Source organism: Chaetodon trifascialis, chromosome 10, assembly GCF_039877785.1.
Source record: "Chaetodon trifascialis isolate fChaTrf1 chromosome 10, fChaTrf1.hap1, whole genome shotgun sequence".
Taxonomy (NCBI): Eukaryota; Metazoa; Chordata; class Actinopteri; order Chaetodontiformes; family Chaetodontidae; genus Chaetodon; species Chaetodon trifascialis.
Genome location: NC_092065.1, coordinates 24,244,174 through 24,271,916, shown reverse-complemented (window position 1 = coordinate 24,271,916; position 27,743 = coordinate 24,244,174). Strand labels below are relative to the sequence as shown.

Below are 27,743 nucleotides of genomic sequence, written 5' to 3'. Positions count from 1 at the left end.
CAACCACTAACATTATTACAAATGTGTTGGCATGTGCTCAGTGACTTTTTCTGAACCAGCGCTGTGTGTAGGTTGTTAATAAAAAAAATGTTTTTCATGTGACCTTTACTTTTGTTGTGTTATCAATAGAGGTACTGAGTATCTTTTTTATATACCAGCATTGTGTCAAAGTTAAAAATTCTGCTATTCTGACATTAGGACATTAAACAGGTTGTAACATCTGTGTTTAATCAGCCAGCCTCACTCGCACACACGCACACACATTCACACACACGCCAAATTGCCTTGTACAATTGAGCAGCTACTGTTCATATTTCGAGTGATTAATATGCCTCTAGTTCTTTTCCTTTTTCTTTTTCTCTCATCTTTTTTTATTGTTGTATTTCTGCTTCTTCTTCTCCTTCATGTAATCTACCATCTCACTGAAACATTTTTTTGTGTGTTCCCTCTGCGGGCTGATATATGGCGTCTTAATGCTCTTTGGTGCCTCCCAGCTTGCGCACCCAATAACCAGCTGAACTCCACAGACAATCCGACGCTCCTCGCTCATAAAACACTGGGATTAGTCTTCAAAGCTTGGTGGCCAAGCACACAGGAGAACTTCATTAGTTTGTGTTGCTGTTTTTCTGTGAAATTTAGCACTGTAGCAGTTGAATATACCAATTAAATATAGCAGTTTTTCTCCTCTTTGTGTCAGCCTGTCTGAGGCGGTGATTAAGCAATGTGTTTGCCCAGAAGTAGACTAAAACACCCTTGGATGCTGCCCCATTGCTAATGCTAACCCTTTTAATATTTAACCAGGATCCAATACAGGAGTAATTATTTTTCCAAACAAATTATGCCTCAGGCCGAAACCAACGCAATCTGATACACCACAGCGATACATTCTCTGTCACAAGGCGCTATTAGTCACTTTAAATTATTTATCAAGCTTGGGTGAAATAGGATTTGCTTCAGACCCATTTTATGACTAGCATACAGCTTGAACAGAATCTTGAGTGGCCTTTATATTCCCAAAAAAGCAATTTTTTTTTTTTATCAAAAGCTTGTCTGGCTCATCCTCAGACACCCGGACACCTGAGGAGTTCACTGAGACACACGTAAATAAAAGAATGATGAGGCTGACGCAGATTCTGGGGAAGCAGCCTTTTCTCCTGACATCTAAACAAGTTTGCTTTGTGAGGCTTCACCCCAGACTACTCAACAATGATAAGAGAGAGCTGCATCAGACCCTTTGTGCTGATAAATGTCAGGTCATGCACTTCCCTTACCCTTTTCTTGATCCATTCATTTCTTAAACGGTAAAACAACATCCTGTAAATCAGGGTCATGCATCTTCAAACCGTTTTTGTTGCCGTCATGCCTTAGTTTCATTTTAAACACTTTTCTTTTCATAGCCACGTCTCGCTCTTGACTAAAGCAAAACGTCTTCTATAAAACATGTCTGATCCTATCTGGGCTTGACAAGCGTAAATGTGAGCAAAGTGTGGCGTTAATAATTGGAATCTGAGAGTCACGCTGCAATTTTGCTTTCTGACTTCATGAGAGGTGCTGAAAATAGCCTGCGTAGTAAGAACAGAGCCTCGTTTAATTCAGCCATCTGCAATGAAAAGCAGCAACATTTAAATAGAGCGACAACTGTCGCCATGAACGTGAGCGATGTCCAACATCTTCTATCAAACACCACGAGCACATTTAAAAGGGAGGGACATAAAAGCCAGCGGATGATGTATTAAAATGGTAGTTAGAGGAAAATCAAGTTATTGTTGAGCCAGGGATGATACTAAATGAGGAGGGGGAGAGAGTTGGGGGGGTGGTCATCAAAGCCTCTTTTTCTCTCTGTACAGGGGCCCCAGCTGGCTGGCTGAGTGATGCACAGCTCTGCCCACTTGCCTGCTGCAAATTAGCCAAACTATTTACCCTCGTATATGCACATTAGCAAATTCCTTCAATTGAGAAAACAAATGCATCTGTTTTGTTCTGTTGAAAACTTCATGGGAGCCTGCATGGGCCTCTGCACACCAGGCATTCTCTATCACAGTGGCAGTCAGTCTGAACAAACACACACACACACACACACACACACACACACACACACACACACACACAGCCAGCATGGAGCCGATTGCAGGTCCCTGCCGGGCCTCCCCAATCCCCCCAATCCTCTCCCCAGCTGGACAGCCATAGCTTGGATCAGTCTCTCTCAGTGTCTCTCCTGCCCTCTGTATGACTGTTGTTGATAGTCTCTGTTTTGCTCTGCCTTTAAAACTCTCCACCACTGTAATTGGACCACTCTGAATTTCATCAATACCCCCATGACCTCCCTTAAATAAGGAAATTCAGGGTTCCCAAAATGAACATTTCTTCTTTTTTTCTCAAGCACGTCTTCATTGCCCTTGCTGCATATTTTCCATCCCGGTGTTAGCTTTTAAATATTCATGTAAGTGGATGGAAGAGGTGAGGGGGGGTGGGCGTGAGGGGTAGGTGAGGGGAGGTGGGAAAGAATAGAAAGGGGAAGGAGGGCGGGAAGGAGCCGAGGCAGCACGCAGTGGTGGGGGCTACCCCCTTTCTGGAGCTCCCTGCGGAGGGATGGCGGGCACACAGGAATGGTGTAAGGGGGGGATCAGCAGGAGGCCTCATGATTTATTTAGACCCGGGGGCACCTGTGCCAGTCAGCTGCTGATGGCTGCCATCACCCTGCCAACCCAGTGGTGCTTGAATCCAGAAAAGAAAGACAAATCTGTGGCAAGCAGGAAAATTAATATACGACAGCTGCTGTGAGAAGTTTCACCTGTCCAGTTAATGACTGTCAGACTTAAGCGAGAAGAAAATGCCATTGTTCTGTGGCTGTAACAGTTGAGTACGGACATTTTAATGAGTTCGGTTTATGATTCTCTCAGGTGCAACTCAGCCTACACCTGTAAGGTTGAACAAGTTCCTCCTTGTGCGCTGGCAACATTTGCTAACCGCCCCGAAAGCTTAGGTGAGGAAAACTCCTATGTTTCAAACAAACCAATCAATAGAGAGCAGACAGATTGCAGCCTTAGCGAGCTTAAGTGGGCGGCTCGCTGCGTTTTATCAAGGCGGCTTAATTTCCGTCAGTTTAATATCCTGGGAAATGTATGGAAATTGAACTGCGAGGGAGAACAAAGGCGAGTAGCCAGGATGAAACGATGTGGTGAAACTCAGAGAGCGCCGTCTTATCGTGGAGCGCACAGTCCCACAGCAGAAGGGGTGTACAAACACACACACATATGCACCCCACACACACACACACACACACACACACACCTCGGCAGTCTGTCAGAGGCTATTGATAAGTGTGTCCATCAGCTCGGTGGTTGAGTTCACTTTTTCCTGAAGAGTTAAATAATTCTCAGTCATTATTTGCCTAAATGGCTGCGAGCGGCTGACCACTGTATACGTCCCGATGCATATGCTTGACTACCGGTAGTTAATTAGCTTAGCTGCTACATGTCTCCTGCTGCTCTGTGGAGACGCTCAAGAGCTGCCCAGAGGCAAATTATAAATGAGAAACAGGTTATGAGGATTCTGTCATGCATACTAAGGTGTTATGACTGTCATAAAAAGCACAGTAGTGAATACAGGGAGCAGTAATTATCGTTTTAGGAATCTTTGTTTTATACGCCAGCTCCTGATAACATCCAGTGATTTCAGCATCTACAGTCAACAACAACAGCGCGGCCCTGGCCCTGAGTGGTCACAAGCCGGAAATATCAAGCGAAATAAAAAACAAACCAACCAGAAAGTCAGCAAAAAAAGTAAGAACGTGGCACAGCAGCCGCCCAGTCGGGCTGAACCTAATGAAAGCTCATTTGCATTAGTAATAATCTGCCACTGCTTAGGGGAAAGAGAGCGCTATTCCAGGTTCTGGCAAAGAATGCAAAACAACGACCTCCTACACCCCCCAGCTTCGTCACTCTACCCTCTTCTCCCCCATTATCCTCCCCCTTCAAGATACTTTCTCTGGAATCTTCATATAAACAACACCTGCACTATTAACAGTGCTACTGCCAGTGAGCGAATCTGCCTTTCCGTCCTGTTCTAATTCATCCTTCCTCTGTAGCAACCCGATCCTGGCGTTTACCTACCTTTCTCTCCCTCTCTGGCACACACACACACAGACACACACACACACACACACACACACATACACACACACACACACTTAAACACATGCTTCACAGAACAGTAACTAATAGCAACCTCATTCATTAAAACACCCCTTGATGTTTCGCATGGAGGCAGGGTAAATGTGCTGGAACGCCTGCCCTGTCTGTCTGGTTGTGCAACGCTAACAACAGATAGAGAGACAGATAGACAGGTGGGGCAGGAGCTCGTCTTACACTCAGCCGTCTCAGCCCGAGCGTTGACTGCACCACCCCTGATGGAGACAGATACATATTTCATCAGTTATTAAGGCCCGGCGGTGTCAGAGATCTACTGTAGCATCAGCTGCGCCCATCTTTACTGCCAACAGGAATAAAGAAATGGGCTCTAAGAGTAGAATAAGAAAATGCAGAGAGTTCCACAGTATGAGCTTTTTGTGAAGTTTCCATCTGGATGCATTAAGATCTCTTGTGCCAGAGGCCTTTTGTTTCATACTGATAGCACTGGGAATACACAAACACTGGCCCCTTCAGATCACTGGTGACATCAACAAGCCCATTTGTCCCTCTCAGACACTGTTGGCTCATTTTCCTTTCACCCACAATGACAAATAGGCTAATTCTTCAGGCTCTACTGCTGCAGTGTATGTAACATACAGGGGTTCTTGTGCATGAAGTCTGTGATGTGTGCATGTTAACAGGTACAGGCTGGCAGGTGCTGACATGTGTGCAGTATGTGCAATACAGCTTCAGGCTTGTGGGCTGTTAAGATGTTTAATTACTGGGGGAAATTGCTCTGTCTCTGTCCCCGTGTCTTGTGGCAATTGAGCGAGCCATTGTAAAACTGCCTCTGTGAGTCTTTCTGTATGTGCAGAGAAAGGGCGCAGTATGCTTGGAAACTAAGATGGAAAAGATGGAAAAAACTGTTTATAGCTGTTCTGAATGGCCACACTCAAAGAGAGGGCCCAGACCCAATCGTTAATTATTTAAATAAGGGGATAATGGAGCACACTTTCAGACAGTCACAGTGTTGTACTCATTTATACGCAGAAAAGGTAAGAAAGAAAAGAGGGCTTGAGACAGAACTTTAAAACCTGCCTAATTTTCACCTGTGCACACCTGGACCAGCTTCACCTGTGTGACGAGAGCGACTGTGAGACTGACGGTTTCCTAAACTTACACAAATCATCAGATGCTTTCCGCCCCTTTGTTTCGCCTCTCGTGCTACTGTCCCTCGTCATGCAGACAGTTTGGCTTGTATTAGCTGAGGGTTTTTTTTATTTGACATCGCTGCCTCCACCCTCACACCAAATTTTGTGGGTGGCCCTAAAAGCAATTAAAAATTCAACAGTAGCAATGTTCCTATTACTCTCGCCAGTTCACAGATCTTTCTGTGAACAGTTTTCTTTGGAACGACTTCCTCTGTGAGAACAGCTGACTTTTGTGAGGATGATCGTAAGCAACAGCGTAGCAAGCGCCACAAACCTGGGCAAAAACTGTCTACACAGCCGTAGATGTAGACTGTTAACTCTTTGCACGTACTGAACCTTTCAGTATAACATTGGTTTGGAGAGACGGGAGAGCCTCAGTCCCATGTCTATGCAGACTTCCTGTCCTTTGGAGCTTTGGAGACACCAGAATTGCAGACCTAAACGACCTTTGGACAGCTCAGCAAACAGTCATGTAGAGTGGGGGGCATGTTACACCTCCCTTTCACTAACAGTAGCAACCACCAGGCCAAACCCTGCAAGCTACACTGCTCAGGAAACTACACAAACTCAAAAAACATCTTGCTGCATTCCACCCATCTCACGGCCTTTACCCGATGAGATAAATAGAACAAACATACCCAACTGGGACAAGACAATAATCCCTTTATCTGGCACAGGGTAAGCTTGACTAGCCGGCTTACCTGTTACATCATTAGCAATAGGCAAGAGGGGAGAAGGGGTGCAGGGAGAGAGGAGGATAAATGAAGTAAATGGAACAGTGTTAGGTCACAAGTTGACGTGATCGCGGCATAAACGCCACGCAGTAATGACGGAGAGGATGGAACAAGCTTGCAGCAGAATATTGAAGCTTGAGGTAATAATACATTTAAATAATAGTAGAGACTTTATTCAAGTTCAGTGGGACCGAGCGCAGACGTGCATATTTGACAAGGATAGATGAGCCGCGCTGCACGAGCCTGTGCTCGCTAAGCGCTGAAGCGAACAAAGTTGGAACTTCAAGCACGCTGAGAGCTGTTCTCGCAAACAGCACGTCAATTGTTTACCTTGAATACTGCTGTTTTATTTGCATCAGTCAACCTTGTGGAAAATCCATAAGTCTTTTGCAAGGGTCTTTACGGCACATGCGACATCAGCAGCATATTTTATCTGTGACATCCAAAATGCAAACAGCCATGTGTGAGAGGCGTGAAATTCCCAAGCAAAGTGTGTGATAATGGCGTTATAGGTATAATGTCTGCAATGTGCTTCAAATGACTCTTTCTTCAGTCTCATCTATATAAAACAAGAGGAAAAGAAGAAAGACAAACACGCAGCTCTCACCATCTCCTCGCATTACCCCTGTCTGAGGTGATTTCACCTCATCAATCCAAAATAAGACCGGTTGTGAAAAACCAGAGTGCATTAAGACAAGACTCAAATATTTTATTAAACAAGCATCAAAGAAGACAACAGGGGGATGTTTTTGCTATTGCAGAGGATATCGAGTAACACAGAGCCGGCAGGTTGGAGCTGGCAAATCCCACCTGTATGTAATCTCTCCCCTGTAAAGGTACCGTCTGCACAACAGAAACAGAAACTATCCTGCTATCTTCTCATCTGAAATCATCAAAGATGGTTTGATGTTCTCCTCTAAGCTTTTGAACTCACCATGAACTCTACCTGCAGCCAAAGTTTGTTTGCTGCCCAGACTGCATGTGATGCTCAGACACCCGCAGTGCCCATCTCCCATGAGCTCATTCTTTGAATGGAATCATAAGATTTGTCTCACTCCTCACAATGTGTCCCGGTAAAGCGCGCACACTTTTGTTGTTGACATACTCTCAGTGCATTATGCAATACAGAAAACCCTGTGACACACACACACATACCACTCCCAATGCCTCAAAGCAGGGTCACCAAGTCACTGGTCTAGGTTTTGGTGGCTGGTGGGTAATTTTCTGGTCAATGTCAGCCGTTCTTTCCTCTCCTACGCTGCCAAGAGGAAATGAAGGGATGATCTCTCTGCTCTCCTCTACCCTTCACTCCCAGAGAAAACAAACAGGAACATTTTATGGCCTGTTTGTTGACCTACAGCCCAGGAGCAACAACGGGCTACTAGCGGTGTTTACCTCAGGATGAGCTACTTAAACTGATATAACGGCGCTGCCCTGTTGACACGTACAATCCAATTCCCACACGAGGATCTTAATATACCGACGGATTAGAAGACACTTGGGTACACGTGTTTCCAGAAAATATAGCTCAATAAACATTATAGCTCAGATAAAATAGTACACCTGTCACATGTGATAAAAGATTATCAGGAGCAGAGGATTTCTGAGCTCAAAGTGTTTTTATCTCCTGAATGCAGCAGTTTGAAGCATTATCGTTCCCTCAACTGTAAACTTTGCCACCTTCCTGTTTTAACAGGAAACAACGCATATTCAACAAGCCAGAGATAAACTGTAAAGATAATGAAAGTAAACACTTCTATCAACAGAATCCAGTAACTGGGGACCACGAACTCCTCTCGACAGGCTGTGCTCTCAGCGCAGTTGCAGAGCAGCACCTGGCCGGCGTGTTTACGCGTGTGGTACCAGATGCACACCTGTCCTTCCCTCGGCCTCGGCACCACGCCTGAGCCACAAACAAAGCTTCTCTCTGTACGGACATGGACACTGTTTGATTCCTCGCACGGTTCCCCCAGCGCTGCCTCTGCTGAAACCTAAACACGCTGTTTGCTATGGCCGGAAAAAGACTGTTTAAGAAGTACTGGGAGAAGAAAGAAAGAGCTTCCCAGAGACTCATCTGGTTCTAATGCAGGGCCCGCTGGTGTGGATTACAGGCACATATTACAGGAGAACTCAGGCTGACCCCTCATCTCTATCCCGGGGGAAATGGGAGCCAACCATGGTGATGGGGGGCTGAGGGTCTGGGGGCCTGTGGAGCAGAGGGGTGAATAGAAGCCTATGGGCAGGCAGCCACCCTGCATGATTGGAGCCCGTCTGCAGTGAGGTAGTTTCTCTGAGATCTTTTCAAAAACTCTATAGTGAAAAACAGGAAAAAAACACTTTCTTCCCCCCAACCATTCAGTGACACTAAAAAATATCATTGCTTCAAATATTTCCTGCGGTCTGTCGCGTCTTTACCAAGTTGTCAGGACTTTGATAATCTTCAAAGTAACACTAAGACATGCTTGTTTTATCACATTGACCACAAAAAACAGCAGGCTACTCAGCAAGCCTTTGAGTTTTACTGTCCTATCCCACAGTGGAAGGGGGTTAAGCACAGAGGTAAAGAAGCCAACAGGAAAGGCAGAATCACAGCGAAGAGAAAGAACTTGAGCAGCAGCTCATGAGGCTGGCAGCAAATGCGGCTGTTTGGCCAAATAATCAGCTCAACTAGGAAAACATTCCCATTAAAGCAGGGATAAATCAAACAAGATGCAGAAAGCACAATAATCATCCAAACAGAGCAAGCAGGGACACAGAGGGACATGTCTCTTTTCCTTTGTGCCATTTCCTCTTTTCATCTGCAACGTTTCACAAAAAGCCTAAATTAAGCCTTAAATTCACTAATTCTCATTTCAAAGCTGCAGCTCTTACCTGTAGTATCTGGACTGTAGATAAGTGGAGCAGACCGCTTTGGACACATGGCTGGCTGAGCCAAAGTCAATGACTTTGACCCTGTAGGGCTGTCGAGACGGGTCCACGAGCATGATGTTCTCTGGCTTCAGGTCAGCGTGGATCAGGCCCAGGCTCTTCAGTTTCATTAGCGCTGTGGCCACTTGCTGGAGCACGGGTCTGATGTATTTGAGCGGCAGAGGGCTGAACTTGTTCTGCTTGAGGAAGTCGTACAGGTTCTGCTCCAGCATCTCAAATACCAGGCACGTGTGGTTCTTGTGCTGGAAGCACTCATAGGCCCTCACAAAGTTGTAGTCATCTGCACTCTCCGTGCTGAGGCGCGCCAGGATGCTGACCTCGATCTGACCCTGCCGCGCATACGACGGGTGGTTTTTTAAGATCTTGATCGCCACGATCTCGTTGGTGCCCCTCTTCCAGCACTTAACCACCTGTCCAAAGGTTCCTCTCCCTAAGAATTCCAGCACTTCGTAGGTGTTGGTCATAGAGCAGAGCACCTCGTGTTGCACCAGCTGGTAGTCCCCCTCACTGTTGGAGCCACTATTCTTTGACGTTGCCGTGGAGGTGGCGGTGGCCACCGTAGCCACCGTGGCTCCGCTGGCTGCTCCGTTCTGGATCATCGGTGGGCCGTGCTCCTCAATGATCTGCACACTGCTGTTGTTATCAAGCTCCTCACTCTTGCGTTTAAGCCCACATCGCTGGTAGGTATCTAGGAGACTGACCGTGCTGCGGCGTGTCAGGTTGTGAACACCAACCCCGCCACCCAAACCGCTGCCGCCACCGCCACCTCCACCACCGCTGCTGTTGCTGCTGCTGCCTCCACCCCCGCTGCCCAGCAGAGACCCCACGGCCCCCGAAGTGCTGCTGGCTGAGGCGACCACAATGTGGCCGGCGCTGGCTGGGAAGATGAGTGCCTGCTCGTAGGGCAGTGTGGAGCTGGCGACCTGCAGGGAGCTGTTGATGCCGAGGGGGCCACTGGGGGCCGACAAGTTCTTGCTGTTGTTGTGGCTGTAGACTTTGCTGTGTGTGCCGTACCCTGTCATATCCCAGTTACAACTCTGCTCCACCTTCAGTTTCTTCACGCTAAAGAAGGCACTTGATTGGAGAGTGTGAGGGGAGAACACTTGCACTTGCGAGGCCATACCTGTGACAAGAGGGGAGCAGGGGGGAGGAGCAAAGAGGGCAGTGAGAGGTTAGGAAATTGAGAGTGTCTGAAACACGAGTGGTAGCTAGAAGCTTTAAATAAAGACAGCTTGGGTCAGAGCAGGTCATTAAAACACCAAGCGTATACGCTGATGCACCAGCATGTTAACCTCTTGAACTCTTTAACATCACAGGAAAGTAACAGGCATTAAATAACCTTCAAAATGTCATTCAGAATTTCTAGCTTTGGCATTAGAGTGTTTCTGCGTTGTGCTATCATTTGGTATTTTTGGAATAAAACGTCAGACATTACGTCATTAAAACTGGTGGTTAATAGAATGTAATGGCATTTTTTATATTGTTAGAAAACATAAATAAAATCCAGAATGTTCAGCAGAAAGATAAGCAGGTTTAGATCGAGTCGTGCTTATGCAAACCACAGGTTCATGCGGAGGAAATGCCATTTCCCCACTGTTCCCATATGCAGCAAAGCAAATAGACTGAGTGAATACTAAAAGAATACCCTTTCATGAGACGCTCCACAGAGACAGCAGAGCAACACAAACCATACACAAAAACAGGCCCACAAAAGTCTCAAGGAATGATTGCAATTTCCTTCCACGCTACAAATATCCAGCCCTTGCATTTATTGGTACACAATTACTCAGTTCAGGGAAGGTGGTGGAAGAGATTTCGTTCAAGTAACTATGAGAACAGGAGAGGGGCACTGAACTCCCTCTCAACTAAAGATCCCGAAGACAACAAAACAAAAGCAAAACTGCAGCGAGGCTGTGCTCTGAACTCCTGGGAACAAGCTGCCTCAGAATAAGCAAAAGCTTCTCCAAGCAAACAACTGCCCAAAAATAGTCCCTTTCTTTATCTCTCTCTTTGCAAACAGGCTTGTTTGTACCATTGAAATGATTATTACAGCACAAAGAAGATTATATGAGACTTGTAGTAATGCTATGTTTAAACAGTTTCCAGTAAACCCAAAATTAGTTTACTGCTAACTAAACTAAGAGCTTCCACCTGGTCATGCCGACACCCACACAATTAGGCCTTGCTGTTGATCAAACTGATGCATGAATCAAAGGATGTTACGGTCGCAGCTCGCACACAAACACTAACACAATCAATGCGTGCAAACACCCCTGAAACTTTGTTTGCTGCTGGAAAAATTGCTGCTTTTGTGTGTTTAATAGACATCTTGAAAGCTGGGAAGTGTTGCTCTGTTCAAACATAATTAGAGGCCCATTTCCCTCCAAGATGGGAGGACTTCCATAATTGTGGGCTCTATTCTGTGGACAGAAAGCAGAGAGGAGGGGACACTTTGTCATTATTAGCCCTTTGAGTGGTGATGATGATTAATTCAGTAGGAAGTTGGCAGCCCTCCACTCTACTTTGCTTCATTTGTCTTTTTTAACTCTCCTAACCTCTCTTCCTCCTCCTTTTTGGATTTATTTAGTATCTCTGTGGCCTTGCTCGGACTTACTAGTTATCTGTGTGGTCATCTGGTCTTAGCCCTAATGCGGCAGGATTGAAGCTGCAGCGCACATTAGAAGGCTCACTGTAAGCTTGGCGGGTGGTTTACAGTTGTTGGTGTAGCACAGCACCTCCATGCCTCCTATAGCACTCATTTAAGCTTCAGCCCTGATATCTGCAAACACGAACAATCAGGAAGGTGTAGTCTTTTTCTTTTATTCCCATGTTGGGCACTTCATGACCAGTCCTGTAGGTATGGCTGGTCCAGAGAGGTAATGAAGATCGTCCGCTAGGCTATTAGGGGCAAGGCTCTCTGCTAATCACATAAGCCCTGAAGGCCAGATGTCACTCCTTGGATTACCAATTCCTGTGCCTGGACTTTACGCTAAAAATAATTTGAATGATGGGTTGCGTCACAGAGCAGCGTCAACAGTGTGTGACTGAGAGCCTGACGGGATAATCACAGGCACAGACTGATGGACGCAAAGATGGATGGACAGACACAGAGCCGGCTTGTTCCTCTTATGGAAAATTCCAGCGCTACATATCTGCCAGCATGATTATGGATAGCTCGAGGTTTTGCAAGGCCTGGCCGAGGCTAGCTGCTCTTTGCATTAGCATCACATGAATTCCTCCTCAACTCCAATCTTAGACGCTCATTGACCCTCTGTCAGTTTTAACACCGTGGTCAAAGGGTTCACTTGACATCGCCTGCACGGTACAATGAACTGAGGGCCACACATGTCCCCCTAAGACTCTAAAATATAGCTGACAAAAACGATTATAAATGCAAAGGAAATTCTTGAAACTCGGCTCAGAAATTCTGCACAGCTAGTTTTGCCACAAAATTCAAAGTTACCACAATTTAGAGCCCTGTGAAAAACACAGATAAGTAATTAAATGAACCAAAAGTAAGGGGTCAAATGGCTGGAATGTTATCTCATGACAACATATGCAAGCAACAATGCAACCAGTTATACTTCAGTGGGAAAACGGCTCCAGCCCTCATGAATCACTCTTCACCCAAACTGAAGTTCAAACATATTTATGATCTAGAATCTGAACAACCAAACCCTCTATACTGTTGTCAGCAAGAACACAGAGCAAAAGAACTTCCCCTGAAAATGTCCTATTGAAGTTTATTTGAATTTTTGAACTCTATGCCAAGCACAAAACTGTAAAGGTCCATTGTTGTGCATTTACAATGTTGGAATGCCTTCAGTAGCCAAGGCTTTCCATTTAGCATACCTAAAGGAACACTGTGTGTGTATGTGGGACCACATACTGCAATTAAGCATGCCAGAGAGGCACTTTCCACTGTTCAGAGGCAGCATGTTGAAATGGTAGTAGTCAATGTTTTCAGAGAGATTACTTCTCTGTCAGGGGTTTGTTAATCTTCTTTTTGGGAGGATCAGGGCCGTTCTGCATGCCATGCGAGGGTGAGAGATGGACTGAAAAGGAGGGAAGGAGAATAGAGCATGGCCACGAGTGGCCCTCACATTCTCGCCTGTGACCTGCTTCTGTTTGCTCTCTTTTATTAAACCCGTCATTTATTTCCCACTGACAACATGACAGAGAGTATTGATGAGGACGCCTTTAAACACCAGCAAACCTGCCAAACAGCCCTTTGTAATTACAAATAGTCTTTTAATATAAAACCTGCTTAACATTCAGCTCGTCCGTGCCTGTCCTCAGAGTTTATACAAATCATAATTTTAAAAAGATCTGGGGTTGAGATAAAATGAAATGTAATCTGTTTGCGCTGTGGCGGCACAAAAAGCATGAAACCAGTTGAAATATACATATGTACCCCAGGCGTCACCTAGGAGACAGCAGGGACAGCAGTCAGGTCCGTCTGGCCGATGTCCCCTGGCCTGGATATATTTGGACTATTTCCTGAGGCCTAATGGCTCCCGACACCAACAGAGCCGCTCTGATGACCCTCTCTCTTTGCTGGACATCCCCGTGTCTGCAGGACAGAGGGGGTTGAGCCAAATCACTGGCTAATGACACAACTTCTGACTGTCTAGACAAAGCATTATCTCAGCCCTCGCTGCTGTTTGCATGTGGGTGTAGGGGCACTGCCGGCTGCACCTCCATCCCTTGTCTGAACTAAAGGATGCTGAAGGAAAGACCAACATAATGTGCCTTAGTAAGGTATCAGGCCACCGGAACAGCTGCAGTTCACCTTGTTATAGATTCTCCCAGACTCCGGAAATCTTCTGGGGAAATGAACACCATCCTCCCAAAGAAAACCTCATTTGGTATTTTGATGATAGTGCCATAACATATGGTTCATATCTATTTCATACTCATCAAACCAGTCAGTGAAGACCTGTACTCTCATTTATCCAGGTTTTCTTTTCATCGCTCACCCAGCTGTACATACATCTTTAATTTGAGAGGTGTTACATGTACCTGGGTAGCATGGCCCTCAAAACCTCTGGTGAAACACCTGCAGTGGGGACAGAGACAGAGACTTTGAGGTGCAGTGAAAACACCACAGAGGAGGAACATATTGTCCATACAGACTAGCCTAGCCTTGTGTTCCTGCCTCCTGCCCAAGCCCTGCCCTCAGTGGGGAGCTGGAGCTTGACACTGCATATCTCTCTCTCTCTCTCTCTCTCTCTCTCTCTCTCTCTCTCACCCATGGCCACTATTGACCATCCAGTCTGCTTTTTTAGCTCTCTCATCTCTGCTTATTTATAGAATAATGCATCAGACAGGCTCGCGGGGAGATACTGTCACGCACACTGCTGCTCCATCAGCCTTTATGTTCATCCTGACCACAGTATTTGACCAGTTGGAATTGCCTCAGCATTCCTCTCTGCTCTCTTACACACACATACAAAAAGAGGACAAAGCATCCATCGGGCTTATTGACAGCCTATCACCGATTTCAATGCTGTTTGACAGACATACACAAGACTTCTCAGCTGGTAAATCAGCAACATGCCTGCTATAAATGTGACACTCCCTCAACTCTCCCCTTCCTGGAAGCAAACAGCCAAAGATACAGCACGCTGTGTTAGCTGTCAGATAACACGTTCGGTCAGCACTCGTTGCAAAGCACATGCATAGATACAAAAGCAGGAACAGGCACACACACGAGCCATCGTACGAAGTGTCCGCATGCAGGTGCACACAGGAGCACCAGCACATGAGGCGCATAGAGCAACACACATTCACATTCAACTCTGAACATGCTCTTAGGTTCTACCTGAGCAATGAAAACACGTGTAGTTAAAGTTGAAATATTAACATCTTAATCTAAAGTAAAGCTGAAAAAGCTGGTCCCACAGGGTAACTGTCGGGAGATAAGGAGGCTGTTATTCTCACCGCAAGTGTGCTCATAAAATGCCTGGTGTGAGAAAAACATTTGTCTTGTTTATACTGCCAGGTCAGCCTAACCAGACACCGAACCAAGACACGGAGTGGAGAAGAGGAGTGGGAGATGAGGAGGAGTGTGGCGGGGGGAGGAGGAGGAGGAACGGGTGGCAGAGTGGCTCTGCTTGAGCTGGATTTCTTATTAATCAAATCACGAGTGTAGCAAGTGTACAAAGCACAGCACCCAACTTCCTTCCTACAGAAAGAAAGAAAGAAAGAAAGAAAGAAAGAAAGAAAGAAAGAAAGAAAGAAAGAAAGAAAGAAAGAAAGAAAGAAAGAAAGAAAGAGGCCTGGTGATACAGTTCATGCCCTTGCTGCTGCAGAAGTGAAACACTGGATGTGGAACAGATAAGAAGAAACTATTTGTTCTGTGCAGAAATCTTGTGTGTGGCTGTATAAAATGAGAAGGAGAAAGCTGAAAGCCTGCATATAAACCAGCGGCACCTGTTAACTCATGGCTTGACTGCACGACCATTGACTTACACCGTATGCACCAAGCTGTGCGTCTTTGGCTGCAGTTGCAAACGCAGCGCAGGGCCGCGCTGGGACGCGCACCTGATAAGCAGCCGTTCTCCAGAATGCTTATCATTTACACACAGCAAGAAACGCCCCACTACACCACACTTCCTGTATGTCATTAGGATCAACAATGACAGCTGGACACAGTGTACTATAATGAGATCTACATACGAGAACTGCAGGCAAGAAACAGTAACCCGACACAGAAAACAATGGGGGGGAGGACACACAGATGAGTGCAATGTGGGAGGAAAATACTGTACAATAGCAAATTGATTCTAGAGGGGCCAGTGCAATATGGATTTTGCTGCGTGCCGACTGTGTTGTGCTACAATGTGCAAAGTATAAGGTTTTACTGAGAGTGTGAGTGTGAATGGCGGCCTTTTTTGACGCTCTTGCGCTGAACCACAGCCTGAGTTTTTGAAAGGATAGGGCTTCTCTATGCGAGGGACAAAAGCCAGTGATGCTGATGTTCACACAGGGACACACACACTCCTGTATACACACAGTCAGGCTCCTGTTAGCTATCAGCATTTGAGTCATTACTGACCCTCTGTCCACTCAACAGAAGACCCAGAGTGGAATGAACCTTTCAGAGATGGATTGATCTTATTTTTAAAGGGTCTAACCTTTACCTGGACGCACACACGCACACACGCACACACACACACACACAAACAAACACACATTTATATATGTATATATTTAAGAAAAGAAAAGAATAATGAATGTGTGATCCCTTGTCATCTATGCATGGGCTGTGTAATGGTTCAAAACTGATATTGACGTCACTAATATGACTGTCACATCCAAAGTGTCAAATAAGTTGATAGTCTTTATTCTTTGCTGCATTTATGAGTACTGTTTGAGGTCAGTCAACTATTGATTTCCATCGTGCCTGCAGTCCAGACCTGTCTCCCACTGAAAATGTCTGAAATGAGCATGAAATGCTGAACTGAAGTTGTATATGAAGCATAAACTTCAACAGTTAGTGTCCCCAGTTCACGAATGCTAACTGAGTGTTGGTAAAAGAAGAGGTGGTGTAACACAGTCGCCCCTGTCTCAACTTTTTTTTTAGTGTGTATCAGGCATCAAACTCAGAATGAGAGTATATTTATAAAAAAAAGCTTGTCTTTGTACTGTATTTAATTGAAATTAGGTGGAAAAGTATTTGCAAATCATTGCATTCTGCATTAACATCCAACAGAGACAGCTTCAATAATGCACCAAGGATGCACCCAACACCACACACACACACCTCTCTGCAAGTGTGCAGAATGTGTGTATGCAAGCGTCAGTAGGTGCATTCCCACAGACGTGCATCTCTGCACGTCTGGACTGTGTATGTCCACTTGTGTGTGTCTAACTTTATGACTATTGGTGCTTCTTAGGACTTCTGCAACTATTTGTCAAAGCTCTGACATCTTAGCTATGCATCAACAACACACATTGAACCACCACCCCGAACACACACACACACACACACACACACACACACACACCCAGAGGGATTAGTTTGATGCCCCACCCCGTGAATGAACCCCGACAACAGAGGAACCAGTCCAACCTGACCGGGCACCTGGGTACATATTTCCAAAACACCGCAGTATTCAAACAGCAAACTGATAGGGAGGTGTAGTTTGAAACAAAAGAGCTGCTAGGGAAATATATACTTGAATGAAAATGCTTTGCAGATCTTCTTTTCCCTCACAGCTGGTAAGAAACTACCAATGGCTGGCTGTTGTTTCCAGCAGGTTGTCAGCTTGAAACCAGGCTGTGCTTTTGAATGGCAACTTGTGACACACGGGCCAGTCAGTGTGTTCGATAAGCGCTGATGCTGGCCCGCTTTTTGCCGCCTCAAAGACGGCAAACAGAGGAAGAAAGAGGCAGCTACTCTCCATCTCACATCAGAGCTCTTTAAGAAGAAGAAGAAGAAGACACAGAACACAGAGAGTTACAGGGAACTGCACACGCCATGCAAGTGAAATTCTTCTCTTCTTCTTTTAACCCATCCTGGAATGTCGTTCCTCCACGGCAGACCAGGAGCGGTGGGCTGCCAGTTGACGAGTCGAACATGTTAATGTCCCGGTTCGAATCCCACTGTGGGTGCTGGTGGCGTGTCCTCCACCATGCCTTCGGTGCCTGCTGCTCGAGGGAAAAAAACGGGCCTTTCTGTGTGGAGTTTGCATGTTCTCCCCGTGTTCACCTGGGGTATCCTCCATAAAATACCCCCACTAAAAACATGCAAGAAGATCACCACCTGACCAATGGTGACAAAGGAACTGGGTCCCTGGGTGCCGCTGTCGGCTGGCAGCCTACCGCTCCTGGTCTGCCATGGAGGAAGGACCAGGATGGGTCAAATGTGGAGAAATAATTTCACTAAGCACGGCGTGTGCAGTCTTCCCCCTGTAACATGTGTGCTGTGAATAATAAGGTAAATCTTAATCTTAATTGTAATCGTAACACGCAAACTCCACACAGAAAGGCCCTTTTTCCTCGAGCAGCAGGCACCAAAGGCATGGTGGAGGACACGCCCCCAGCACCCCAGCGGGAATCGAACCGGGACCTTGTAGCTGTGAGGCGACAGTGTTACCACTTGTCCCACCGTGCCACCGTTTATAAGACCCACATGTGGTTGGCTCTCTCCTCCCCTGCCTCCCCCAGCGTACTCCACCTCCCAATGCTCTCTGCTATCAAATACAAGCTGGGGATGGTGCACATGCCTCCCCAGGTGACAAGTGTGTGTGATATTTCAGCGGAGTGTGTGACGCCTATTAAGGCCACAGATCAAACTAATTTTGACTACAGATGCCTTTTTCTCCCTCTAAAATGCCTCAACACGCACTCCTGCCTTCATACTACAGGTGACTCATCTATATGAATCTCCTAATCTCTCTTCACCGTCTTCTTTTTAACTCTCTCTCCGACTGCAGCTTCGCTCGTTCTGTCTGTCTGTTCTTTGACAAAGTAAGGAGGACCAGCATGCTATATATTCAGCTTTTAAAGGATTATGGCACACACACAAACACGTGCTCACATACCAATTTAGCAAGGCATATGTGTCCTTAATCCAACTGACAGTGTCTCGTAAACATGGCTGTTGAGCCTTTCTGGCCCCAGAGCTGAGGAAATAAATATGGCTGGCCAACTCAGCCCTCTGCGTCTGATTCAGCGTGAAAATCATGGCTTTAGCCGATTATATTTACAGTGTCCTGACAGTCACAAATAGCAAAACCAGGCAGGAAACGGCTATTCTGACCGTCAGTTTAACACCCACGTACTGAGTGGCCACATATGAGAAGCACACTTTTGAAATGGCTTGTTTAAGAGGTAAACACCTTCAAAAGGAGAATAAGAGTGGTTGGTTTTAAAATCATAACCATTATGGCAAACTTTGCTTCGTAAATTACACGAGGAAGAAATAGCAAATTACACGAAACAAGATCCATCTGAGAGAACCTGCCAGTTTGGGTTTGTTGCTGCGGTCTGAGTTGCTTCTAAACTCCCAGTTAGTAGCTGAGTGGGATTTTAACAGATGGAAAAGATGAGCTGTGGGGAGCCAGTAAATAATGATTCATCACACTGTAAGATGCTTGACTGTGAATGAATAAAGACAGAAATGTGAGTGGTATGTTAGCCTGGCTGAGGTATGTGTTTTAGCCCAGGCAATTAAATGTGCTGAAAGGATCTGAATGAAGTCCGTGTTACTGAGATGAATACCACTTCATGCCGCCATGTTTACGCCCAAATGTCTTTAAGTTTAATGCTTATGAATGCAGAACTCTTCTTCTCACGCTGTCTCTGCCTCACAGACGCCTAATGAGGTAAAAACAACTTGCCTGGCCTGGACCGCTCTGGAGCAGCGAAGGGAAGAGAAGAGGTCCTCGTAGCTAAAGGTCAACTTTTGGCCTTTTTCTGGGCCAGCTTCTCTGAAAGTGATGGAGGGGTGGGAGTGTGTGTGTGTGTGTGTGTGTGTGTGTGTGTGTGTGTGTGTGTGTGTGTGTGTGTGTGCGTGCGTGCGTGCGTGCGTGCGTGCGTGCGTGCGTGCGTGCGTGCGTGCGTGCGTGCGTGCGTGCGTGCGTGCGTGTGTGTGAGCAGCTGCTGGACTCTGTCAGGGGAGCTGAGGAGACGGGTGCCTCATCGGACAGCGCTGATCCCGGATGTAAGAAGGAGACACGTTAAAGGAGACCAGGGGTGAGATCTCCACCCCCCCGCCCAACACCAAACACCCCCCACCCCCCAGTGCCTCTGACCTCAGGCCACTGAGGCCCATGGGCCCCCAGATGAGGGTATTCATCTCTCCACCCCAGTTCCTCTGCATCCCTCCCTCCTCTTTCTACCTTACTTCTGAGATCTCTGTCGCCTCCCATCTCCCTGCCACTCTCCCTCTCCCTCTCTGTCTCTCAGGCTGAATGGAGGGGTCAGTTCAAAGGGCTGCCAGGCAGAGAGCTGCTGGCTGGTCATGATGTGCCTCAGGCTTTGAAGTGAGGAGTGGATCTAAAAGGTGTGCAGCCTGTTATTTATGCTGCAACAGACTTGGGCCCAGAAACATAAACAGGCACTGCTGCTGTTGCTCCTCTCTGTGGTTAAGTTCATCATGAAAGCATAGTTTAACTTTCTAATAATGAACCATACTTATGACGACAGCAGAAGGAACATTTTCAGCAATAAATGTCGCTGTTGTTTCTGTTTTATGACCACAAATGTCCTTCAAAGCTAAGCAAACAATTTCTACTATAAATCTACCAAAAATAAAAAGGCTGAAAAAGTGTTTTGTTCAAACTTGCTTGGTAAAATAATAATAACAATTTCCTCACCCCTTTCTGTGGATCCTAAATTTTGTATGTTGTAAATACAAAACTGCCATTAAACAGCCATAATCATTCACTTATGCTGCAGCTGAATGTTAGTAAATGTCTTCAGGGAAGTTCGTGCAGCTGTGAGGAAATATTTCTTACACTTAGGACTTTCTCGTGTCAGTGTTGGAGCTGAATCAGAGGAGCCACAGGATTGTCTAATTGAATCAATGACTTTTTAACATCTCTTCCTCTCTACATTATCCCTTAAAAGCTCATAAAAGTTTGGTTTCCAGCCTTCAGCAGCAACAAAGCAATCATTTTCTATACATATACACATATGAGAGATTTCTATCAATGCCGTTCGTCATTTCCACCTCCTGCTGCTTTTCATGTGTAACTTGTTGCTTTGTTGTGTCGTGGAAGTGAGTTTTATGCAGGAAATACAGGATTCCTCAGAGATTCCCCCGTCTGAATCAAATTATGAGAAAAGACATCATTTGAGAGGGAGGGGTGTCTGTCCGTAACAGTGGCCGTCACATTTCCATTTCTAGCTTGCATGTGTCATCGCAACTGCTTCCGTGATACCAGAATAATGAAGAATCACACAGCATGTAGAGAAAGAGAGAAAAATGAGAAGAGACTGAGTAAGAAGGTGAGAAGAAGCAGGGACTGAATGTATGTGAAAGAGAATCTGAGAGTAAATATTGCATAGAAGGCGAGCAGAGGAAAAGCAAAGGGCTCAAGCTGCTCATTTCCATGCCTGTTGACTCTTTTCACTCCCCCAGTCCTTGTCTACTGCTGTCTCTTTTCTCTGGTCTGTGCCTTTTGCCTCCTGGCTCTGGACAGAAATGGGCTTGAGCGCTCGTCTGAGCTTTGAAGTCCTTTGGTTATCAGCCAAGCGTAGCGCTGTACCTGCAGCCATCTGTGAAGGGGGCGCCAGCAGCCACCCATCGCTCCACTTCCTTTCCATGACCGAAAGGGGCCGGAGCCAGTAGCGGTGATGGGGCTGGTGGCGGCACTTAGTCCACGTTGGCCGCACATGGTAAAGCCCATAGCTTTGTCTGTGTCAATGAATACTAGAGCATACACCCTAAAAACCCCCAACCTCAGTGGCCTAATCCTACAATGTAATTCAGTCCTTTCCTGCTCGTTGCAATCTGCCTATAAACACTCCCCCTCTCCCTCGCTTCCCTCAGCCTCCCTTCATGTGTCTTTCCCTTGGAAGAGGATAGGAGGAAAAATGTGGAGGTTATGAAAGGCTTGATTAAAAACTGCAAACCATTTTTCACGCCGCACTCCATGTAATATGAAGAGATGGCAAGTATCTTTTGTTTAAATGAAGTGGCTGTGAGAGTGCTAGTTGCCCTCACCATCCAGCTGTAGTACCTTACATCAGCACTGCTGTCTTTGCACCACATTCAAGGCTTTGTTCAACTTTTTTACTTGCTTCATGTGACTCTGTGTCAAGTTGAAAGGCCAAATGAGCCAGTGATAAACACAGCCAGCAGCGGCAGCTCTCTTCCACAGTGTGCGGCGTGAAGTCAAATGGACTGGTGCGCCAGGACATTATCACAAACAATAGGATTAAGACCTGGGACAGCGTGCACAAAAAACAGGCCCATGGTTTGGTTTGGGGGGTTAATAATGGCAATAAGACAAGCGAGGGGGGGGACAGAGTGAGGCGGGAAGAGATGGGGGAGTCTGAGGGCTTTTGGGTGGGGGTCATGATTACGGAGAACAAAAAAGCTACAGTAGTTAGACCTCTTCTCAGACCAGCTTCCAATTACACACACACAAATGCACACACACACACACACACACACACACACACACACACACACACACACACACACACACACATAATATGTGGGGGCTTCCAATCTGGCCATCAGGCTGTTGCTGAAGTGTCACATGGGCACCATGTGTGCTGGCCAATGGCCTCTCGGCTTATCAACAAACAGCACGGGATGGAGGGACAGATAAGAGATAGATGTGGGGGTGGGGCAGGGAAATGCGGGGTGGGTGGGGGTGGGAACCGGAGGGGGTCATTGGCAGATAATGATTGCAAAGCGAGCGTGCGATATACGGTATGGGAGCAAAATGCAGATCATGCTGCTCTGCGTAATATTATTCACATATATTAAAAAAATGATTTGACACCTTCTGAATATAAAGTGCCCTTTATGCTCGAGGAATCCCTGTGTAATTATTGCTTAACAGGCCCAAGTTAACAAAAGGCTTCATTCACTCTGCGCTGTGTTGGGCAGCAGTAAAACCTTTGTTTGAACCGCTCTCACAGCAGACCAAAGCAGTGTCATAAGGTGCAGGCACTCTCGGCATCATGCTTTTAAACAGATGCTTCTCTCATCCTCGCTGCAGAGACTGGATTACTTTTAGCAAGAGGTTACTTAAATTTAAGAGTGACATTCATCTGTTTTTTCTCTCAAGCTGATCCCCCGATACAAGGAGGCGCACATTTTTTAGGTAATATGGCACCCCGCTGAGAGCAAGAAAACTGTTTCCAAAATGCTACAAATCCATTTAGAGAATAAATGACCCATTCAGTTTTCAAATAATTAAAATACTTTGTGTTGAGTTTATTGCAGCCATTAAGGGGGCTGTGATGTGTTTTATACCATCGCATCAGAGTATATTTCAGTTTTTACATGCCGATATCATAATGTTTGCCACTTGCATATAAAATGTGTTTTCACTTTTATATTCGGGGTAAGTAAAGCAATTGTGAGATGCCTGTTACTCCTCCTTAACGGAGCCTGGAGTCGTTACAGCGCTGCTCTGAGCCAGAGGCAGCTGTTCCACACAAGCTGACACCATACACAGCGTGAAACAACAGTGCAGGGGGAAAAAAAGGCCCTTCACACATGCATGACAACCAACACGGAAATGCCTTGTGTAAGCAGGGTTGAGGCTCCGTGCCAGCCTGCATCCCCCTTCCCCTTCGATAAAAACGAACTAATGTCAGCAACTGATGTGGTCTCTCGCTTCAAGGACCTCAGAGCCCGGCCTTCAGAGTCGTTTCTGAGTGAGGTCTGAAACATATGGCAGGAGCACTAAAACGGGAGGTTTACAGACTGAGGAGAAAATGAGAATTGCAAAGCCCCCCCCCCCCCCCCCCCCCCCGCATCTCAACTGCATTTCCTCCACGTTAAAAAAAAAAGAGCCAGAAGAATGATGTGCTGGAGTGGTAAAGGCAGTTTTACTCCAGAGAAATTTGCTAGAAAAGAGTATATGAAAAGTTGAGCCTGTTGATACAGCCAGAGGTATTCTGCTCATATTCAAACCTGGGCCTCCTGTGTCAGACTGGCCTCTGCTAACCTGTCATTTCAGTTCAGGCTGACACCCCCTCCTCACTCCCCACCCCCCATCTGTTTCCAAAACCCTCAGATCACACCTGTGAACTATTTCAGCACATCAGAGAGCTCGCATATTCCCCCGTCTTCAACCGTGAGCTGCACACACACCTCATCTCACATAAAACTCACATTCTGCCTCCCTCCAAAGCCTCGGATTCTTCTGCTAAAATGCTTCAACAAATCAATAGCACAAAGAATCCCCGAACACTGGATTTCACTTCCTTTTCAGATAGGAAGCTTTGAATAATGCAAAAGGGATACTTAGACAGCTTATCCATTTTCATAAACCTTTCTGAGTGAACCGCCTTCCGAACAAGTCATAAGGTTATGCATCAGGTCAACAAACAGATCAGAACGGCCACTGAGTGAAAGTGAGAAACGAGAGATAAACATTCACAATGGCACCTATAAGGACTGACAGAGTGATGGCTGTTCTTTCCTGCGAGCTATTTAACCATCACTCCATCTCTTACCGACTGTTTATCTATCCCTCCTCCCCAGGCTGCCTGCTTTCTTACTGCAGAAGGACAATGAAGAGCTAAACACATCACCCTGCTTGTCATAACAGGCGGGAAGACAGACCCTCCTTTGGCTCCCCTGACTCTGCCACGGAGTGCAGCCCTGCGGAGGCCCCCGAAGGCCCCGGGGGTTCTTCCTGCAATTCTAATCAAAGTTTAAAAAGCTGCAACCTTGGACGCTCAGCCTGGGTCGCGGCCTGTGAGGAAGATATCAATCAAGCGTCTCCAAACAAGCGTGAGGGGAAGAGGGAGGGAGACAGGGAGAATGGAAGGCAGTTTCTGAGAATGTCTGGCTCTCTCTGTCCTTTTGTCCTCAGAGGAGTTACTTCCCCTCGTCCCCCAATACCTGAAACCACAAGGTAATTCAAAGTTGCATTAACACATAATGGCCATGTGAATGGATAAAACATTAATCTGCCTGCGATGCTGCAGCGCCTGTCACCACCACCATCATCATCATCATCGTCATCAGCCTCTGAGTCATGCTCTGTCCATTTTTCCAGGCGGGAATGAATGAATCCTCTCTGGAATCGTCCTGGTCGACCTGCGAGAGGCAAATCTGCAAATGAAGTTGCCTTCCTGCAGTGCCCAGCTCCACAGCTGTCTAATCCTCTCGCAGGCCTTCTGTGCAAATGGGTGACGGCACATGTGTGTGGACTCATGCACAGATAGAGACATGTGCTTACGCAGGCTGAGCACACCGCAACACCCATATCAAGCCAGGGAAGAGGGCATGTGGGCAGGCAGGGTTTGGCGGTGTCTGAATATTAGCTTTTCCACAGCTGGGAGCTGCTGGACCTGCTCTGCTCATCAGACATCCATCAAGGTGTCAGTTTGGGTTATGAGACCAAGCTCCCAGGGTGATCAGACCGCTGCCCTGGCTGCCAGCAGGCCCGCCTGATGGCCTTCTGTCTGGGCCAAGAAGGACCAAAGGCAAACACGTCAGAGAAAAAAAAAAAAAAAAAAAAAGGAAAAAACACAACCAACAGGAACATGGACACAAATTCACCAAATTCAATCAGGCAGAATCACCACCATCCCAACCTTGTTTAGGGAAATCATTCCTAATAAATGATGATGAATGTGAAATCAGTTTCTGCAAAGAAAATCCAGCACTGGAGTGTTTTTCCTTAAAACGATCAACTTGAAACTATCAAAGGAAGTAGTTAATCATATAGATTTAAGTTATTAGTTTCCCTGTAGTTAATGTGAGTAATCACCATAATAGCTGCTCTCACTCTCCATGAGGGACCCCCCCAACAAAAAAACCTATTTTCCACCAGAGACTTTGGTCATTTCCATGACCGCTCTACATAACAGCCCTCTCCAACACTGAGGAGGACAGGCAAGGTAATTAATTCCCCCTGCTGCCTCTTTCTCTTCCTTCTCCTCCTCTCCGTGGTGAAGGGAAAAGCCGGGGAATGTAATTTACACTAATTACCTTTTGCATAGGAGTCTCATTTCAACTTTCCTTTTCATGTTGAAACGCCATACTCTCGGGCTGCGCCTCTAAGCTTCAACACCCCTAATGAAGAATCACTACAATATTCCTAACGTGACATGAGAGCACTTAGTGAGGAGTTTGTAGGAACCTCACTTTAGTCCACGACTCTGTATCTTCCGACAAAGCCGATCGTACAACCCAGATATTCCCATTAGAAGCCACTCTGCCTGGTGATATTTCGATAATGTCCCCTTAAAATGTGTTTAATGGTTACTTTTCAATAGTTCTTTTTCTTAATGGTGATCTGGGATAGAAAAGAAGGGCTTCCCTTTCGCACCACCAGAGGGACTAGAGAGTAGACGAGAGCATATTAAAAATAAATATTGGAAACATGAAGGGTCATCATTTGCTTTGTGCTGCTGTTCACTTTGCACAATCTTGTGATCAGCGTGCAAACCTCTGTTTCCTTTCGGGCTTCTGTCAGAGGCTGTCTGTCCGTCCTGTTGTATGTCACTGAAGCATCTGTACGAGCTACACCACACTACTTCTGACTGATGCATCACTACAGCCGGACGAAACCTAAATCTACTGTATCAGAACGATCTCAAGCACTTCTATTATATTATATTCCCTTTTTTAAAAAACAAAAAACAAAAAAACATACTATTTAATCTGCTGGTGTGTAGTTGCAGCTGGACCAGTCACAAACCCCCGATCATGCACGGATTATAATGAACCGCTTGCATTGTTTTACATTTCTAACCCACCTTGCAACGACATTGCAAAGCAAACACGTTGTGCGTGCATTACTCTCTTGAGGAAAAAAAACTGCATGAGAGCAAACAATTTAGGGAAGCATGCGGGGTCGCATTCTCTCAATTGGATTAGTCACAGCTACAATGCTGCAGCGATAGCGTATCTGCTGTGTTTAAGACTGCATCTGGTCTCCTAAAAGAAAAATACATTTGGATCAATCCAACATTTGGATCCACTGAAACGTGTTAAGTCAGGCAGATTTAAGATTGATGAGAAATAATTGGAGAACGAGAGTGAACAGAGAGGAGGCTGGGAGCGATCGGTCTGCGACCTCCTTTCATTCCCTCTCCTTCTTTAAGCAAAGCTCGAATTTGCACCAGGAACAAACATAATGACAGAACACAACATCTCCAGGTGCCTGGACACCAGCAGGCTGCTCTGTGTGAAAGCCTTGCTTGTCTTTTGACCTTATTCAGGAGGGCTGCTGCCTTATCAGCGCTATTTTAACAGGCACAGCTCAGCCCGGCAGCGCAATCTCACTGAGTATTTATTCTTTAACTGTGACCAAAAGCACTAACGCACAGGGCTGTAGCTGCAGAGCCGACCTGTGGTGGCTCTACAAAACATAATGCAAATATATATTTAAGGATTGTGACTGAAGGAGAGGGTGCAACGCATCTCTCCCTCCGTATCAGCCGCAATTCAATTGTATCACAATTGATACAGTAGGCTGAGTGACGGAGCCCCGCACAGGAAAAAAAAACAGCACGCTTCCAGCAGCGTCTTACCTTCGTATACAGGGGCCATCGGTGCAAGGATTTCTGCTATTCATGGCAAAAAATAAAGCGAGATTTCTGTTCAAAACTCAATGAAAATCTGCCATCTTGAAACACCGATGAGAGAGTCGCCGCGGTCTCCTGCATTACTGGCCCAGTTCATTAGTGAGGAAAATGCTCATAATTCATATCCAGGCGTTTTCAGACGTAGGCTCCGAGGCGAGGGAAGCGGCAGAGCAGAGGCTGTGCAGCTCAGATCCCACCTGCGGCGTGTCTCTGGAGGCTCGGATGATGAGCCACGATGACAGGTTTGTACTTCAGCTATTGTGCGACATGTCTGTGGAGTGAGGAGTCTCTGCAAAAGTTGCAGTGGTCAGAGCGCAGCGAGTTTGGTGTACAGTGAGCGAGTCGAGCGCCGAGCGAGTCGATGGAGGCGACGAGGAGGTGCATCTGCTCTGAGCTCCGAAGCGAGCCCTGCGAGCAGGATCACATCGTCGCCACAATCAACTTTTACAAAAGAAGAAGAAAAATCAATAAGAAGCAATAACGTGTCGAAATGATAA

At 46.3% G+C, this 27,743-nt stretch overlaps 1 protein-coding gene across 3 annotated transcripts in view; it reads right to left on the bottom strand.

Moving 5' to 3' along the window:
- Positions 1 to 27,537, bottom strand: part of hipk2 (homeodomain interacting protein kinase 2) — a 71,312-nt gene extending 43,775 nt beyond the window's left edge. For all 3 annotated transcript variants that reach the window (XM_070971422.1, XM_070971423.1, XM_070971424.1), the window contains exons 1-2: positions 27,193 to 27,537; positions 8,947 to 10,126 (exon numbers count right to left, since the gene is read on the bottom strand). In XM_070971422.1, the coding sequence (XP_070827523.1) occupies positions 8,947 to 10,126; positions 27,193 to 27,211 (1,199 nt within the window). In that variant the 5' untranslated portion in view covers positions 27,212 to 27,537. The remainder of the gene's footprint in view (positions 1 to 8,946; positions 10,127 to 27,192) is intronic.
- Between the last annotated feature and the right edge of the window lie 206 nt (positions 27,538 to 27,743).